General features: G+C 40.3%; 1 protein-coding gene across 4 annotated transcripts in view; it reads right to left on the bottom strand.

Annotated features, from left to right (window-relative positions):
• iqsec1b (IQ motif and Sec7 domain ArfGEF 1b) overlaps positions 1-19,161 on the bottom strand; it is a 190,591-nt gene that overhangs the window by 81,051 nt on the left and 90,379 nt on the right. For 3 of the 4 annotated variants that reach the window (XM_079341112.1, XM_079341114.1, XM_079341117.1), the window contains one exon: positions 5,532-5,585. The exons of the other annotated variant lie outside the window; for it this stretch is intronic. In XM_079341112.1, the coding sequence (XP_079197238.1) occupies positions 5,532-5,585 (54 nt within the window). The remainder of the gene's footprint in view (positions 1-5,531; positions 5,586-19,161) is intronic. 4 annotated transcript variants of the gene reach the window in all.

Genomic DNA, 19,161 nt, shown 5'->3' with positions numbered 1-19,161 from the left:
TACAGCTACATTAACACTAAAGCACAAAGGCTGTTTGACACTGCCATCTTTCAAGACATAGAGGCGCACTAGAGTAACACATTAAACTTTAATCAGGAGAGCTATACCTAAATATTTTAGAGGCCAATTCATTATAGACAAGGGGCAGACAACTCGGGATAGATTTCCTCTCTGTGCTAACTGTAAATTAGGAACAATGATGAAAACTAAAGGTCCTGGCTGGAAAGATGCTGACAGGGAATTTTCCAATAACTCCATCTGCTTTGATTGATATGCTGTCATGAAGACTGATATGTGGGGCTTTATTAAGCTTCTGTATATACAGAGTGAAGACAGACAGAAAGATGAATGTATAAACCTTTATCAAACACATTCCCACCATTCACTGTCTGACAGCAAAGTTTCTCAATAATTAACAGCCATTTAAACCTCATTGTTAAGCACTTCTCTGAAGGGTTGTTACACATTAATTACTGCATTGCTTTGTTTGGGAACATGTTGCTGCTTAATAATTGTTTAGCCCAGAATGCGACAGACAATAAATGTTGCCTGAAATTACTACTGTAACTCAAGACTTTGATTTCCCACATTATCCTTTTTTGCCAGCCATAGCAATCAATCATCAATAATCAATCTGATTTGTTTTCCAGCAGTTTGGGGAAGCTACAACAGACGTAAAATGAGAGTTTATGTGTCACATAAACACAGTAACTAACGCAATTAGAAAATACACATTTTAAACATCAGCAAAATAACGGCAGAACTTAAGGTAAAAATGTACTGAGCATCTGAAAATTCGCCAGCGTGTGCTAACATGAGCTCTAAAGATGCATTCATCCTTATAAGGGCTGAACATAATATTGCAATTGCGACGCTGGCATGTGCAGTAGGCTATAGCAAATCAGGACATTGCATGTCCTCATGTCATGTCATGTAACTTAAAGCATGCTGGAACTTTTGTTTCGCTTGCAAACCAAAACTGCCAGTTCACTTGTTTTCATGACTTATCAACAATTAAAGTCTGTCTGATGTCACCTTTACCGTTCACAGAGATGACTGCTGTGCATGCAGAGTCAGTGTGTCCAGAATGATGCTTGAGGTAGATGTTGGTCTACAGATTTGAAATAGTGTTTTCCTGCTTTCAGCAGCATCTTGTCCTGGTGTTTGTGGCCACATAAAGGCTTACAGACTAACAGAGCAGGTATGCCTCTGATAGTTTAGGGATTAAACCTGCAGCATACACACTGAAGTGTTGTGTGAGTCACAGGCAGCAACAATATTTGAAATGTTTCAACAGTACAGGGTAAGTAAGGATTGCAAGCCCCAAGTTTGTTTGTCGAGTTTATGTAAAAATACAGTATGTGACTTCATGAGTGCTTTCTCAACACTTCTGTGTTGATGTGTCAGAGAATGATCAGAAAATGACTTCAGCATCAAAGTAAAAAGTAAAGTAATTATTTGAAAGACATTTTATTGTATGTAAATATAAAGACAACAGATTTATATTTGGTCAATAATCTCATGCAGGTCAGGAGATTATTGACTTAATCTCATGACCTGCATGGTGGTTAATAATTTTTGTACTCTAAAATCTTACATTATAATCATTCGTTCAGCTCATAAGTGACTGATGCCCTGTTTTTTTTTCTTTTCTTGATTAATCATACTGATTGGTCTAAATGGAATCTAACACGTCATTTGTAATGTTTAGAATTCCTCAGAAACTACATTTTAACTTAAACTCAATGAAAAAGTCTGACGCCTGTTCACACAGAGGTCAGACGGCAATGCCTGTTGTCACTTCAAAGCCCCATGGTATCAGTGGATGAAACTCAGACACTGTCATCACAAACATCTGCAGACATGTCACATGAAGAGTGCTAAAGGCAGGACCTGAGCCACTCACTCAGTGAATAGACCCACAACAAGCTTGTCAAGAGAGAAGAGAATCCCCAAATCTGATTTGCACACTTTCTTATTTCACTCCAGATTGGATTAGTTCTAGATTGTTCTGCCTGGAAAGAGCCAAATGGATGAGAAGGAGATTACAGCCCTTCAAATCTTCCATAATTCCCTTCAAACTTTGATTAGACAGCAGGAACAAATGTCTTGAGAATGAAACTGAAACCATTGCTGGCACCTCTGGTGAATTTGGAAGTAAGTTCATTCAGTTGTTTTAGCTTTTCTGAGCTGATTATATTAGATCTTTAGAACCACATGTGCAACCATATGGGTGCTGGTTGCCCCATATATGGAGGATGTGGTCCTCCAAGTTGGCAACCCGGGTTTGAATCAGACCTGTGGCTCCTTTTCCACATGTATTTTCACACTCTCTCTCTCTGCCTAATTTCTGACTCTATACTGATCTATCTATAAATAAAGGCCCCAAAAGCCTAGACAATTAACCTTTAAAAAAAAAAAAAAAACAGACGCTGATAAATACTTTACTGTCACTTTATTGTGAACGCGTTGAGCCTGTAGAAAGATACAGGAGAAATGTGTTGTCTACTCACAGCAATGTTATTTTCAGTATGCCACAGTTTATTTTCATCTTTTTCATTGTACCGTAAATTCCGGACTATAAGCCGCTACTTTTTTCTCACACTTCGAGCACTGCGGCTTCTACTCCGGTGCGGCTAATGCATGGATTTTTTATGGGGGACAATGAGCTTCTGCCGCAAAAACATTTGACTTCGTCACGTCGGATCTTAATATCAGTCATTTTGCGCTTCATGCACGCACCCTCATGATGGAAAACACACGGAGAAATACATATGATGCAGCTTTCAAGTTAAAGGCGATCGACCTGGCTGTCAAAGAAGCTAACAGAGCTGCTGCACGTTAAGATGACACTGACAGCGACAACAGAGACTGAGGAAGTGAGTAATGAAGTCATTCTGAGGCAGTGGATGGATGGACTTTTTCTTGTGAAATATATTACGGTCATCTTTTTCATCAGCCGTGTTACAGACACCGTCGGCTAGGCTTCGTATTGTAACGGTTCATGTTGTAAAGTCAGTAGTTGATAATGTGTTCATAATTCCGATTATGTGGAGAGTCAGTGAATGCACCAGCGAGAACGTGTTGAGTGGCTGTATGAGAGAACGCTGGGGGAGAGAGTTGGATTGTTACGGCAAGTGATCGGGTTATTAAAAGTTTAAAAGTTATTATTTGAACGCTCTCGTTGTCCTTTAACGTCCGTACGGACGCTACAGTATTTGCGGATGTTACCGGTAGCCTACGTCTGTGTAAATAGCTCTTGTTATAGCGTGGACACCTGCGGCTTATAATCAAGTGCGGCTTATATATGTACAAATACATTTATTTACTTATTTTTAGCCGGTGCGGCTTATAACCAGGTGCGCTCAATAGTACGGAATTTACGGTATATTCCTTTAACCAACCAGCAACTGATAACATAGTTTGGCTGTGGCAAGTAGCCATTAAAAATCTATTGCTTCTGTTTTCTCTTTCAAACAATTGTTACCAAAAATTAAAACCCTTTTGTGACTAGTTACACGAGCAGCTTGAATTTCCCTCGGGATCAATAAAGTATCTATCTATCTATCTATCTATCTATCTATCTATCTATCTATCTATCTATCTATCTATCTATCTATCTATCTATCTATCTAGCTTACACTGTGGACACGAGCCTTCGTCCACTTTTGAATGTATTGACTCTACGGTTCTAGTTTATGGCCCATAATCTGTAACTCTGCAGCCTAACAGCAGGACTGACAGGGCAATAAACATGTTTTTTCTTTAATTAACAGTTTTTCAACTAGCAGAGGTAAACAGTATGAGGCACAGCTGTTTCAATGAAAAATATACTACACAGGCTCTTGAACTAACATTTCACCATCAAGTTGTTTCTTGCCTTGCTGCTTTAATTCAACATTGTAGGGGATATTAAGTAAATGCCATCCTCTTTGCCAGTTCACTAGTTGAATTAGCCAGCTAGAAATGCACCCTTACACAACTGTATAGGATTTCCCTCTGCTGGTACACAGCTAGCTGTCCAGAAGTAACAGCTGCTACATTCAGTGTGTGAAAGAAAGGCCACAAATACAAGACCTGCCAGTCATCTCCTAGTGCTTCAAACTTGACATGAAAATACCACCAATAAGTTAAACCATCTCTCATAACGACACACACACCTTTGCTGCCCTGTCTTTTTCTGCTGACTGAGTGATTAGTCAGGGCACTTTAGGAGGCCCAGCATGTGAAGCAGACCTACGGGCGACCTTGAGTGGATAACATGATCAGCCATCTGAGTCAATCGCCGGCTCTGACCAAGCTCTACGGCAATGCCCTGACTGAGCAGGGGAGGGGCTGCTTGGTGATATGATGAAAACCCTACTTAGTGCAAGCAAGCCCTGGGTGGAACAGATGGAGGCTCCTTCCTTCTTATGCAATCCAGCAGTAGTGAAGCAGAAAATATGATGTTTATTTGACTCCCAGGATTCCAGATAAAATAAATGGTCTAATAAACATCCTGAGAATAATATATGGGCTTTGTAGAATAGATTAGTGTGGAAGTTGGATTAACAAAAGTTCAACATGCCCTTAAACTAAAATAAAAGCCTAAAGCCTGGTATACTGCAGAAACTGCTACGATACATTACAGTCAACCTGATGCCAGGTATTCTAAAATATATGTGCATCATCGATCACATTTAGCCAGATGCATGATAATAACTTCTACAGTAGAGTAGCTATAGTGTCTGTCTCGAATGCATGACTTATTCCAGATGTTCTGCAGCTTCCTCATTAACATTAATCAGGATCATAACAATTAGCATTGCCTTATGAAGCAGCCATGAATCTTCTAGATAACTGTTTTACATTTCATACTACAGGAAAGGCGGAATGTGTCAGTAAAGTAATTTAGACTCATTTCTTCGCCCCTCACGGTTGCCTTCTTTCTTTCTGTAATTACAGCTTCCAAAGATGTGATTTTGTTTGTGCATGTTTGTCCAAAATTATCATTAAGTGGCAATGTGTATGCAACTAGCTGTCCAGCTTTGACTACAAAGAGAGGCTACAAATTGACCAAAATAGTGAGATTAAACAAGCTGGGAGAAGAGAGCACATTGGTGAAAGGCTTTAGATAATAATACACTTCTTCTAGGAAAGGGGGGGTGCATCCTTCAGACCCCTTTCTAAAAATAGCTCAGCTGGTGTGACATCATCAGTGCTACGCAAATACTGTTCACCTTTCACAGCTTTGGGTGAGGCAGAAAAGTCTGTGTGTAGTCTGTTATAGCCCAGGGTAGCATCTCTGTTTGTTGAAGCCGATTTCATGCAGACGCACACAAAAAAGTACATGCACAGAAGACAACATTTGTTCTCATTTTTTTTCTCTTTAGAATTTAAGAGAATGAAGAAGAAGATTGATTTGAGAAAAAAAAAAGCAGAGTTTTGCATTCAATTTGTTTGGCAAATTCCAACTCCAACATTTCATCGACTATACCACCCTCATCCCTCAAAATCCCAACATTGCATGCAACATTTACACAAGTACTTACAAGTGATGGTGTCGTCTGTGAGACATGGCCGGGCTGGGATCCTCCGTGTCTGGTCTGGGGGAGCAGGAAAACAGAAAGCTGAGGCAAACACTGACTTACATGCAGTTTAAAGCTCCCACCTACTCACACTCACTCGCTCAAACACACACACACACCCTGACTTGCCATGCTGCTCATTCAAGCTTGGTCACAGTAGGGATGAAGACTCACATACAGCACATTCTCATGATGTAACCAGCGCCACACATCTCATTAACGGCAGCCGACACACACTTTTTAACCTAACTAATCTATATTCACAAACAGGCCCTTCTACTGTATATCCATTAAGACTACTTTATCTAATCTGTATGGTCAATATCTATTATTGCTTGGAGGCAGGACTACGTCGTGTAACATGAGGGAATTAAAAGATTCTGGTATGTTTGCAAATAAAAAGACTTAATATCGATTTAGATTTGTCTACATAGATACTTTGTTACACTAACAATTAGTATTGCTTTTAAGATAATATGAAGGCTGTAATTATACAAAACATCCATTGACGACAATGTAAAATGTGTTGTGTGTTTGTCACGCCAGCACAACCGCATGTGTGCTCTCAAGTGTGTATTAGCACACTGAGGGTGTAAACAAACAGGGATTATCTCACTGTAAGGGTCCTACGTAACATCCTTGCAGCGGCTTAATGTACAACTGTGCTGAGAAGGGGAGAGAGGATTGGCCTTATGGTCTCTATGGTAACCACTGGCTGTGTTTAGGGCGGGTCCACTGAGGTCATGGGGGAATCAAATCCTTTTAGTGCTTCTGAGCAGATGAAGCCTCTGCAGCTAATGGGTCATAGTACAAATCAGTGTGCAGGTACAGATCTTACTCACAGTTAAAACCAGTGCATATGAGCTATTCTGGTAAATACAGTGTTAGAGTTTAAGCAAGCAGAGGATACTTTCAGCCAGCTTCAAGAGATCCTGTATGCATATATACACAAAAGGCTTTTTGGACTATATTCTGAGCAGACACAAGGGCCAGAAATATCACTATAAACAAAATATGTACATATTTCAAACATAAGATTGTTCTGTCTTTACATGATCATGGCTCCGTGGATGTGCATTTTGGGTAAGTAAATGGGATTATCACTAATGCTCAGAAGGGACACTTCCTTAGTGTTAAAACTGACATGCAAAGCTAAGATGGTATGCATCAGCAAATTAGCATCACAAGATTAGCATTCCACCTAAAGCTCTCGTGAACATTGCAATAATGTTTGATCACCAGGATCATCGCCACCGTCTGGACCGGATGTATCTGAACGATTTTTTTAGTGCCACAACAATTTCATGAACTTTCATGTTCCTCAAAGTATGTGTGGTGCTATTTTGTTAACAACTTGCGTGATGCTTGCTGAAGCTAACATGCAGCTAGTGCTAAACTTCAACAAATTAAGACAATGTTGTTTGATGATTCCAACCAACTTGACTGACTTAACTACATGATGAATGCTATACGAGTACTGTAACTATTTGAGACTTTTCTTTAGCATGCTATCCATCAATTGTATTGGAGCCTATATGGTGGATAATATTTCAAAAGGTGGCAAAAGGTGTTTCAGGTATTTCTATTTATCTGCATGCAGATGTGCTAGCATTTGTCACATGACCTTGCCAGAGCTATAGCCATTATAGATTGAACAGAGGCTGCTGTGATGAGGAAAACTTAACTATTGCGTAATCCAAGAACCATTCATTTCAAATGTATATATCAATATTTATCTCCTGAAGTAGAGTAGCGGAACAGCTACACATTGAAGCAGTTATTTAAGCAACCGGTTAAGGAGCTCTTCAGTGACAGACAATAGTTTTATCTAACAGGTGTTGTTCAAGTCTCGCGTTGTCTTCACCTTTCTGTAAAAAGGCATCAAATTCAAGTAAAACTGCACAACACAATACAAAAGCCAAATTTAAAGTATTGAAATGCCTGAGTAACGTTTAATGGAACTGTCTGATGGGAGAAAGCCAGGCTGCACCTTGACGCCTTTAAAAGACAAAAAGAAGAAGGTGACTGACAAAACAGAGTGTTCAAGAAAATGGGCCAGACATTTTCTAGGTTCACAGTGACATGACCTGTAGGGTAAAACATTTAAAGCCAGATGGGAAAAGTGCAGTTGCAAAGCCTCCAGGAAGATGAATGCTATAGTCAGGGACATGGGAGGGAAGGTTGAACCAATCATGTTATTGTGTGATGAAGGCTTGAAGAGGCAAGGGGCGGACAGAGTGCTTAACAACAAAATAAAAAATAAAAATGAACCATCACTCAGCAGATATCTTGACTGCTGAATATACTTTGCATGTATCAAAGTAGGCTTCACATTCCTCAAGGGAATACACACTGTGCAGAAACGGTTGATCCTCTCTGACATGACACGAGGCGAGGCAGAAAGACGCACTGAAACCTCAATCACAGGCGAGTGCTTTACAGCAGTTGTCATGACAATAGTGATGGGTGAAAGAAACAATCCTCTACTTCCCCTCTCTTGAGACTCTCTGACATTCAGTCTTACTATCCTAGACACGACCTGGAGAGATCACACCCATCCGCACAAATGAGATTGATTCAGATAGGAGAAGTTCTCTGTCCGTCCACGACCCGGAAGAAAATATACAGGGGGGGAGGCATGTTTTTCAGGGTGATGAATAATGTTGGATCAGTCACTGCATGTTTTAACTGCATGGTGTACATTGGATATCTCAAACCCAGCTCTCAACAGGAGGGGCTGAGCAACCCCCCAAGGGAACCATCATGCTGCTTCTACAAACATCATGCATCTTTCTAAAGATGACCAAAGATGACAGTGACAGCCTCATCTCTGGTCTGATTCATCATTAGGATCTGGTCTTTGGGGAAAAATTATACATTCAGCAAGTTTGTCTGATGTCTGTATAAAGAGCCTATGGCTGTCTGTCATGGTCAAAATGGAGCCTTAGGCCATTATTATTTATGTAGCCTTGTTTGGGGAATGTCTCCTTGCGAGTGCAAAATCCCTCTAGTCACTTAAGACACGAGGCTGGGCAAAACATTTTCAGAAGGGGCAAGGACTTCAGGATGATAGCAAGATTGATAGCAAGAAGGATACTCTAAAAACTGGTGCTGGATTTCCAAACTCAAAGAATTGAAACATTTTGAAATATTTTGACACTTATTTATTAGTTAAGAAACACCAAAGTCTCCCTTGTAAAAAAAAAGTTATCTGATCTTATCGGGACAAGCAGGTACATAAAGGACAACAATAACATCTATGTAAATAACATTAATAGTGAATGAAGTGTCCCTATTCCTCTGTCTTAGAGTTGTCCTCGCCGCTTGTAATCATTTATTGAAATGAATCTAATGGTCCATTTATTTAACGGGCCCCGATGGAGGCGACTGCTTTATGATTTGCACGAGACATGCCTCATGGGTTTGTCGGTGCAGTCTGCTTCTGGTCACCGGGCAGAGTAAACGATGGTTGAGATATTGCATGACACATTTTTGAGATTTATTTCAATAAAGCAGAACTTTGGGTATGGTCTTTGACTTTCTGCGCTCATATGTAGCCTTTTTCTCATTACAAATTATTTCTTTAGAGCTACATCACATTAAGGCCTCTCTTTAATCAGAGGATGCTAGTAAAGGAAATATGTTGGGAGGGAGGAATCGCTCTTTTTGTAGCCTGAGCTCCTGTGGAGTCATTTTTATCTTGGCATCGACTACAAGGTAGGCATTAGGGCCCAGAAGCAGAGTCGGCTTCCTGATCAGAGAAAAAAAGCCCGGGGCTCACATCAACAACAACACACAAACACGTCACTCCTGTATCTACACTGCCCTGCTTGCAGTCAGGAAAAGACAAGAAGCAGGATGGGGAAGAGGCTGTGAAGTGGCAATTCAATCACAAGATTTGTCACTGCAGTACATTATATGGCAGCTTATTGAGCGTGGGTTCTGTGTGACGAAAGCTATTTAGGAGATTGTCTCATTGGTTTGCTAATCACTTCTGTGCAGAAGCAGCGGCGGCAGTAACGACAGGAGTGATTGAGCAGCAGCGTGTGAGCACTCGTGTGTCAGTGAGGGATTATAAGGAAAGTTGTGCAAAAGCCGCTCCCATCTCTGTGGTCACTGTCTCCCTCCTCCGGCTGTCTTGCCTCACATCTGAAACAGAGGCTCAAAAACATTCCTCCAGTTCAGATCAGACTGTTCTGAAGTTCAGTTTTTGGAGATCTTCTACATAACCCAAACAGAGTAAATCATGTCAAAAATGGTTTAACACCAAAACAACATCTATTTTTTTTATGTGTGATTACAAGCAAATGATTATGTTTTAATAGTTTTTTTCCCCCTCATATACAAATGTATGTCCATCGTGTTATGTTTATTAAATCAAATATTGAGACACAGAGAGGGCAAATCTATCAGCCGTAATAAAGTAATAAAGGCGCATGGGACAGGACAGGTGTGCCGAAACCTGGGCGTACCTTAAGAGTTAAGAAGCAGCTTTGTCTAAATCTAGCTAAACTCTGAAACAACTAAAAGTGCACACAATGATGTTTATTATAACACTGGATCAGATTATAATATGTGATGTGTAATGTTAATTAACCCGGTATCACCAAACACTGCAGTTCCACTTCACTTAATGCTGCTTTTGGAGAGACAGCTCAGAATGTGTTGCCCTCACCTTTACTGTTTTGATTCAGTCTTACCGTTGGAAGCAGCAGCAGCAGCAGTCGAGCAGCTGTTTTCTGCTGAGAGCAATAATAAACTCACTGTATGCTACTTGCCCAGCACCCAGAGCAGACACACAAAGTCAGCTGATAGGTGACAAATATAAAGCAGTTCAAGAGCTGCTAAATGCTCTGATCTTTGTAGAGATAGAAAAGTATGTTTTAATTAAATATTGAACAAATACAGTCTTCCCCACCTGACATGCTGTATATCCAGCCCTGACCCTTTATCTGATAGGGTTGCATGCAAATTAAGTCCCGGACGTGGCTGTGCAACCTCATTCAGAAACATATTTAATTACATTCATCAGGAAGCTCAGTAGATTTCACCATGCACGGTACATACTGTTCAACAATGCAAATGGTCCATCAAGCAGAAGTCTTGTCTCCGTCAGATCCTGAAGCTTCATTGATATCCTTTGAGTGATGGCGACATGATTTGCCTTATTGTGTTTAAATGAGACTGGATTGTTTGGCTTGTGTCCTTATGTGTCCTGTTGAGTTGTGTGTGTGTGTGTGTGTGTGTGTGTGTGTGTGTGTGTGTGTGTGTGTGAATGTGCGACCAGTCACTGTGTACAACCAGCTGATATTTTTGGACCAACAGAGGGCGGTGTGTTTTCACTCACTCAGGCCTGTCCCACTTGTCCCCCTGGACCTGAGCTTCAGAGCAGGGACACGCAGGACCGACACATTGTTAATCTAAAATCTACTTTCATCATGCTCACATTAGACTGCAGGCACACCTGAATAATTCATTCCCAGTGTCTAAGCACAGAGACAACCCTGTAGTGAAGGGCTCCGAAAGTGCTGCTCTCACCTCCAATCTTCTAACCTACAAATCCAAAACTTGGATGATATTTTATTGAATTTCTGTTTCATTCTCAGCTTGTGTTCTCACAGACTGCTGCCTCGCCCACAGGCCAAGTGTTTGATTAGAAACCGCTGATGGTTGAGTGCAGGACTGGAGGACTTTTTGTCCAAAGAAGACTTATTCTCAAGCTCAGAAATATCTAATTTCCCTTAATTTCTTCCCTCCAGAGGAAACATTGACTGACAGGCAGTGACACTGAACCAAAGCTAAATATTTAATCATGCTGTTACATTAAAGGCCACTGTTCGGTGCCATGTCATATGAAAAATGGATGCTCTGGTGAAACAGAAACCTAGTGCAGGTAGAAATATTTGATGAGATATTATCAGATTTATGTTATTAGAGTGTAACCATGAAAATGACGTGACGTAAGCTTGATTTAATTCAATATGAAAATACATATCTCATGAGAATGTGAGTGGTGACAGTTAGATTGAGGAACTAGAGAGCAGGGAAGTTTTTTGAGTTCTCTGTATCAACAGGTGTTTTGTTTGCTTGTAACATAAAGACATTACAGTCAAATGTGTTGGCTGCTACTGTAAGTAATTTACATCTGCAAATTTGCACTTTAATATGCATGAAGAGAAAAACCCATGCTAGTTTATGAAATGATCACCTGCAGTAGAGACGTAAACCTTCAGTGAGGCGTGACAGATCAAATTAACAAGAACAGTAATGTATGCTGGGTTATGACAGTACAAGACGAGTACTCATTAATAGAATGTTAAGAAAAGAAATACTAACATGTCATGACAACGTGACTCACATGTCAATCCTGTGTAGCGCTTAATGCTGCACATAACCTAATGATGAATTGTGTGTGTTTAAAGGTCTATTATTCTGATCTATATATAAAAACATACCGTACATATAATGTTACTATGTGGGATGTCCAAACTAAACCATGGCAATGTTTTGTTTTTTGTTTATTTTAAACAAAAGATACACAGCTGTTTGCGTAATCCCCAGACGTGGTCTGCTGCTCTGAACGAGACTTTTGCAAGACTTGGCGAGAACCTGATTTGTCCTCCTCGAAGCATGGAGCAAAGTAATATAGGCATAGGACAGGACAGGGGGAAGTGTTAGTTCTAAACCTTGATGTTTACAGTATAAGGTGTTAAGAAGTCTCTTTGTAAGTTTTGTTAAACTCAGCAGCAAAGTGCACATATTTTTCATTTTAACATTGGATCAGGTGATATATGTGTGTCATGTCAATGAACACCAGTGAACTATCACCAAACACTGCGATTCCCCGTTAGTTTACGCAGCTTTTGAACATACAGCCTTAGACTTGATGCTCTCAACTTTTTGGTTTTGGTTGGTGGCAGCAGCAGCAGCAGCAGCAGCAGCGGCAGCAGTCAAGCAGCTGTTGTCTGCTGAGAGCAATAAAAAAAACTCACTGTATGCTACCTGCCCAGCTACCAAGAGCAGACAGAGTCAGCAGGTAGGTAACGCATATAGAGCAGTCCAAGAGCTGCTAAATGCTCAGATTTGTAGAGTCAGTTTTTAATTAAATGTTGAACAAATACAGTCTTCCCCAGCTGGCGTATATTCAGTCCTGTCCCTTTAACTGGTGTCTGTCAAACTACGTCTCCAGTTGGAGAATGGTAAAGTCAGATCTGTTGGCTGTTATTGACTGATCAGCTAATTAAACCTTCAAGCAAAAAAAACTGCCGCAAATACACTTTAATGCGTGCATGACGAGAAAAACCCATGCTAGTTTCTTAAATGATCACCTGCAGCAGAGATGCAAAACTTCAGTGAGGCGTGACGGATCAAATGAACGAGAACAGTAGTGTACTGCATGCTTGGGTATGGCATCGGGTTCTGCTGATGTATTAGTGCACAGCATGGAGCAAATTTGTAGGACACGGCCAACTGCTCGTACAAGGATGTGCTCACTCAAATTTCTCTGGGTCTGCAAACAGAGCTGGCCAATCAGAGGAAAGCTGCCAAGAGGTGAAGGGGGCCTTAAAGAGACAGCAGCTGAAATGAACCGTTACAGGCGGAGCCTGAATGAGAGACTTTACTAATGCCGGTGTCAGATAAATAAGCCACATTAGGGCAAGACCCAGGTTGCTCCTCTTTTGCTCCACTTGAATTTCCCTCGGGATCAAGAAAGTATCTATCTATCTATCTATCTATCTATCTATCTATCTATCTATCTATCTATCTATCTTTCTTTGTCGAGGCGTATAAATGTTTATGAATGGGATTAATTAGTTTGGATGGACACTTTACAGAGCAACGTCCGCCATCAGTGTGTAAATGGGTAGGTGTGACCTGTCATGTAAACATGCTTTCAGGAGTAAAAAAAAAAAATATAAATATATATATATATATATATATAGGAATTAAAGTCCATTTACCAAAAGGCCCGATATACACATTCATTATTGAGTCTTTAGGTATGTAAGATTGGAAATTTAGTTTGAATATAACACATAAAAATAAATATTTATAATAAATAAATAAATAAATAAATAAATATACAAAAGTTAAGTCAACAAGAAAATGGTAAAATGGAAGTACATATGTTTGAACATGTTTGCTTAGGGGGTAAGGACACTGCTTCTCACCACGCATATAGCACACATGATAGCTGTCATGCATCATCAGCAAGATGCAGCATGCACATGACTGTTAAGAGCGGGCAGCAGAGGGGATGTGACAGAGTCAACACAGCATCAGAGACAACAGAAAGATTTGAGGACAAACTGATAGAGACCGAGTCCACAAATATACAACTAATCCAAAACTTGGACAATATTTTCTTGAATTTCTGTTTCATCCTCAGCTTGTGTTCTCAGACTCTGCTGCCTTGCCCACAGGCCAAGTCTTCGATTCGAGGGGAAGAGGGGATGTGACAGAGTGAGCACAGCAGCAGGGAAAACAGCAGAAAGATTTGAGCACAAACTGAGTCCACAAATATCCAACAAATCTAAAAGTTGGACAATATTCATCCCTTCTAATTATCCAGCGACAGATATGTTTTGACTGGCATCTTTTTGCCTATAGGCGTTCAGTTTTTCATTAAATAAACATCTGATGAGTGTTTAGAGACTTTCAGTTTGAAACAGCTGATGACATCTACAGATGCATTCTGCAGAAAGTCAACCTGATCTGATGTTGCTATTGATAACTGACTATTTTGTTAATTATGACCAGAGAATAAGAGTGTCACCATGTCTGTTTACATCCTGCACATACAGCCTGAGCTATCAGCACATGGTGTGTCACACAGTCAAGTATAAATACTGTTACGCTCATGACAAGCAAGTCTAAACAGCAAGTATATCTCTGGCCTTGAGCCAAGTTTGAGTGAGAAATATAAATTGTTTTTCTGAAGTTTCTTCTTTTCTTCGTTTCTTTTCTCAGTTAAGATCATGTTTCAAATAAGTCTGCTGTGATGGTTGTTAAAGCTCTTCCCCTCAGGCCTGTACCACTTTAAGTATCCCTCTCTTACTTAAATATATATTTAGGACATTTAACATATTTCCTGAATTTCTCCACCATACGACCTCTTGGAAAAAGTGAAGTAACACTGCCTGCACAAGTCTTAATAAGTTACATTTAAGGATCCATAGTACTTAGAAATGTGAACATATTATATCTCAGTGATCAGTCAGCAGGAGGCCCTGCAAGACAACTCAGAATAAGCTGTTTGAATCTGATATGAGTCTTGGACCATTTGTTTCCTTTTCTTCAGCTCAGTATCACAAATAAACCTAAATTAGCTTTAAGTTATGAAGCCGTTCTTCATCATGTGAAATATGAATACATCAGATTTCCACAAAGTCAGATAAAGTTAAAATTTGTGCCTGCTCACATTCAGTATTATATTCAGTCTTCCAATGGGCTTTCTGACAGCGCTGTCAGCCTTAAAGTCAATTACAGTGGACGGGTTTTAGCAACCATGTTCTGGTTTAAAGTGGTTTTTACCTTCTTTACTCAGACAGCCATTGGACGAGAGAAGGGCATCGCAGCAGCTGACGGACTGGAACAGCTCTAAATCACTGTCTGGGGGTCATGCTGCTTCCCGTTTCGATCCCTCTCCTCTGCCTTCATCGCAGTTACTTTGTTGTTAGTGGGCTTTTTCAGACATTGTTTGCAAAGTGTAAACCTCTCCATGCCTTTGTCCTTGTTTTGATTTTGTAGGCAACAATCAGCTAGAACCACATTTAGAGAATGCAAGTCAATAAAGAGGCTTTTGACTGATTATTCTTATCATCTCTTTGAAGGCAGCTTGTGAGATGAGTGTGGATGTAAAAGGAAACCAATTGCAGCATTTAAGAAAAAAAAACATATTGTCCCTCAATGGCATGTACAGAACTTATCAAAAACAGAAATGTTATGCTAAATTAGCTATAGGAGCACATTTTTTTGTTTCTAGAAGGTGAGAGAACGAGGCAGGCACAAAGTATCACATGACAGCTCTGCTGGACTGGTATTTGTCAACACATGAAAGGCTTCACGCCTTGCAAGAATATCACATTAATTATCATTTCCGACAGATAAAACTCATAAAAGTGGATATGTTGAATTAAGAAGACTCGAGAGCGATACCTTAAAGCTTCAACTATTGGCCCAGGCTTTCCTTAATTTCAGTCTAAAGCTGCGTACAATCTGCACTAATGCAACAGTGCCATAACAAAGTTCCCCCATCCTTGTTTCTATATACCTATAAAGGGCATAATATTTTTGGCGTAATATTGTCACTCACTGCACAATGTATTACAGCTATGTGGAATACCGAGAGGAGTGCAAAAGACACAGCATGTGAGCACACATCAGGAGTTCCACATACACATATAGACTCGTATAGACAGTGCTGTTCCACATCACTGGCTCAGATGCTGCATATATCATAGCCCCTTGTGGAAGATCAGGGGGGAAAAGCCACATTCCACCTCCATTTGTTACATGCTTCACCCCGGACAAAACAAGGAACAAGTCCACCTTCAAATAAATAATCCTGCTTTTATTTAAGACAGGTGTTAATGTGAGATGAGCCTTTAATTATTTTGTGAAAAGATAAAACAGTAGGAAAGAAAAAAGATTTGGTCAATTTAAACCAAAAAAGAATATTTCATTGGGTACAAAATGAGGACATCACTAACGTGATCTCGCTTCGTAAGGCAGTCCATCAAGGCCAACCTGCATCACTGTGGGAGAGTGAGGAAGAGACCACCCACAAGGCCAGTGGGGCTCTGTGTAAAGACTGTCAGGAGCAGTTTAAAGTAAATGACATCATTACAATCTGCATCTAAGATGGAAACAAACAATGTTGTTGTTTTTGTTTTTTTTATATACCGTAAATTCCGGACTATAAGCCGCTACTTTTGTCTCACACTTCGAGCACTGCGGCTTCTACTCCGGTGCGGCTAATGCATGGATTTTTCTTGGGGGACAATGAGCTTCTGCCGCAAAAACATTTGACTTCGTCACGTCGGATCTTAATATCAGTCATTTTGCGCTTCATGCACGCACCCTCATGATGGAAAACACACGGAGAAATACATATGATGCAGCTTTCAAGTTAAAGGCGATCGAGCTGGCTGTCAAAGAAGCTAACAGAGCTGCTGCACGTTAAGATGACACTGACAGCGACAACAGAGACTGAGGAAGTGAATGGATGGACTTTTTCTTGTGAAATATATTACGGTTATCTTTTTGTGTGTTACAGTGTTACAGACACCGTCGGCTAGGCTTCGTATTGTAACGGTTCATGTTGTAAAGTCAGTAGTTGATAATGTGTTCATAATTCCGATTATGTGGAGAGTCAGTGAATGCACCAGCGAGAACGCGTTGAGTGGCTGTATGAGAGAACGCTGGGGGAGAGAGTTGGATTGTTACGGCAAGTTATGTGTTGCTCTCTGCTGTAAACGGCGTGGTCACGGCCGACAGTGATCGGGTTATTAAAAGTTATTATTTGAACGCTCTCGTCGTCCTTTAACGTCCGTACGGACGCTACAGTATTTGCGGATGTTACCGGTAGCCTACGTCTGTGTAAATAGCTCTTGTTATAGCGTGGACACCTGCGGCTTATAATCAAGTGCGGCTTATATATGTACAAATACATTTATTTACTTATTTTTAGCCGGTGCGGCTTATATCCAGGTGCGCTCAATAGTACGGAATTTACGGTAATTGAAACATTTATTTTTTACTCTAAAGCCAGCAAAAGCAGCAGAGTCATCCCTGTCCCTCTTGTTACTCACTCAGGTTTAAATGCCTTTCATCCATGTTCGATAGTGAAAGAGACTAGGCCTTAGATTGGGCTGGACTTTATTAGAAGTTTTACGGGAAGTTTACACAGGATAAAAGTTAACTTTGTCAATGCAACAGGAAACAAAACATTAGATTTTTTTTCTTAGGATCCTTTTTCAGATCAATTCACTGAATATGTCACCTCTACTTCGCAGCATGTGCTTGAATCAAATCATCAACAGAATTATTCTGTATTTAACTCCCTGCTTGAGATAAGAAGTGCAATGTTTTGGCTTGAATCCACCATTAAATTTAACAAAAAAAAGCTTTTTAAAATAATAATAATAATAATAATAATAATACATTTTATTTGAGGGCACCTTTCAAAAAACCCAAGGACACCTTATCTGCAGGGTTTAAAAAAACATAAAACATAAAGATAGAAAGTTCAAAGGAGATAATTGACAGTTTTACATACGATTAAAAACAGGAGTGAAATGGATGGATCAGAGTGAGTAGGTTGGTTTTGAACAGGAAGGTTTTGAGACGTGATTTAAAAATGGACAGAGAGTCAATGTTATGGATGTCAGGTGGGAGGGAGTTCCAGAGGTGGGGGGCAGGAGGAGAGGTAGAGCTGGGTGTCATAACAAAACAGTGAAATTGATTCTTGTGTTTCCGGAATATATGTCTGAGGGGAAGACGGTAGATGAAGAGGATTGGACCAAGGACAGAGCCTTGGAGAATGAAAGATGGTATCAAAAGTCGCAGTCAGGTCGAGGAGGATGAGGGGATATGGGTAATAGGGCTTTCTATGTTGCTGCCCCAAGACTATGGAACGCCCTCCCTGACCACCTACAGGCCCCACAAACAGCTGCTTTTAAAAAAGCCTGCTAATTTGGCTTTTTGATATTTTACGTTTTAAAACTCTTATTCTTTTAAACTCTGTAGCACTTTGAGATTCACAAATGTAAAGTGCTTTACAAATAAAATGTATTACTATATTTATTAGGAGTCCAGAGTCTTCTGACATCAGGAGGTCGTTGGTTATTTTCAGTAGAGCAGTTTCAGTGCTGTGATGGAGGCGAAAAACCAGACTGGAACTGCTCATAGAGGTTGTTATTGGAGAGGTGGGACTTGACTTATACTGCAACTGTTTTTTCCAGGATTTTTTAAAGGATTGGTAAATTTGAAATGGGACGAAGGTTATTGAATTTGCTGGGGTCTGAACCAGGCTTTTAGAGAATGGGAGTTATTGCAGCAGATTTCAGAGGTGAGGGGACAGAACCAGATTGGAGGGAGGAGTGGATGATAGAGGTAAATGTTTGACTCGACTGGTGTTCTACAGGTCTGGCCTGTCGAACCATTGCCATCATCCTGGGTATGTACATGATCTCACCACTTCCTATATTATTGTCATGTCACAGCCAGACAACAATGTAATGATGATTAAAATGATACTAATCGAAAAAGCAAATGGCAGCCATTATCATTACAGTTAATTATCTCCCATTCCACTGCACTCACAGTGTGACAGGGAGCAGTGGCAGCCAAGTGAACAAAGAGCGCAGCAATAACCTGGGTCAAAAGAATGAAGGCTCGACTCTGCAGGAGGCCTATCTGAATATTTCTTTCTGATTCTCACAGCAGGGGGTGTAAAGTGATACACTGTGATCTTCCTCAACCTCAGCGGCTCAGTCTTTTTTATGCTCAGCATTGGTTTGAGGCCAAGTTGCATACAAGCCCTAAAAAGATATGGTTATTTAAGGTTTTGAAAAATGTAAAAAAATGACAG

This window comes from Symphodus melops (assembly GCF_947650265.1).
Source record: "Symphodus melops genome assembly, chromosome: 4".
NCBI classification, from domain to species: domain Eukaryota; kingdom Metazoa; phylum Chordata; class Actinopteri; order Labriformes; family Labridae; genus Symphodus; species Symphodus melops.
Note: the sequence above shows the minus strand (reverse complement) of the source record. Positions and strands in the feature narration are given on the sequence as shown.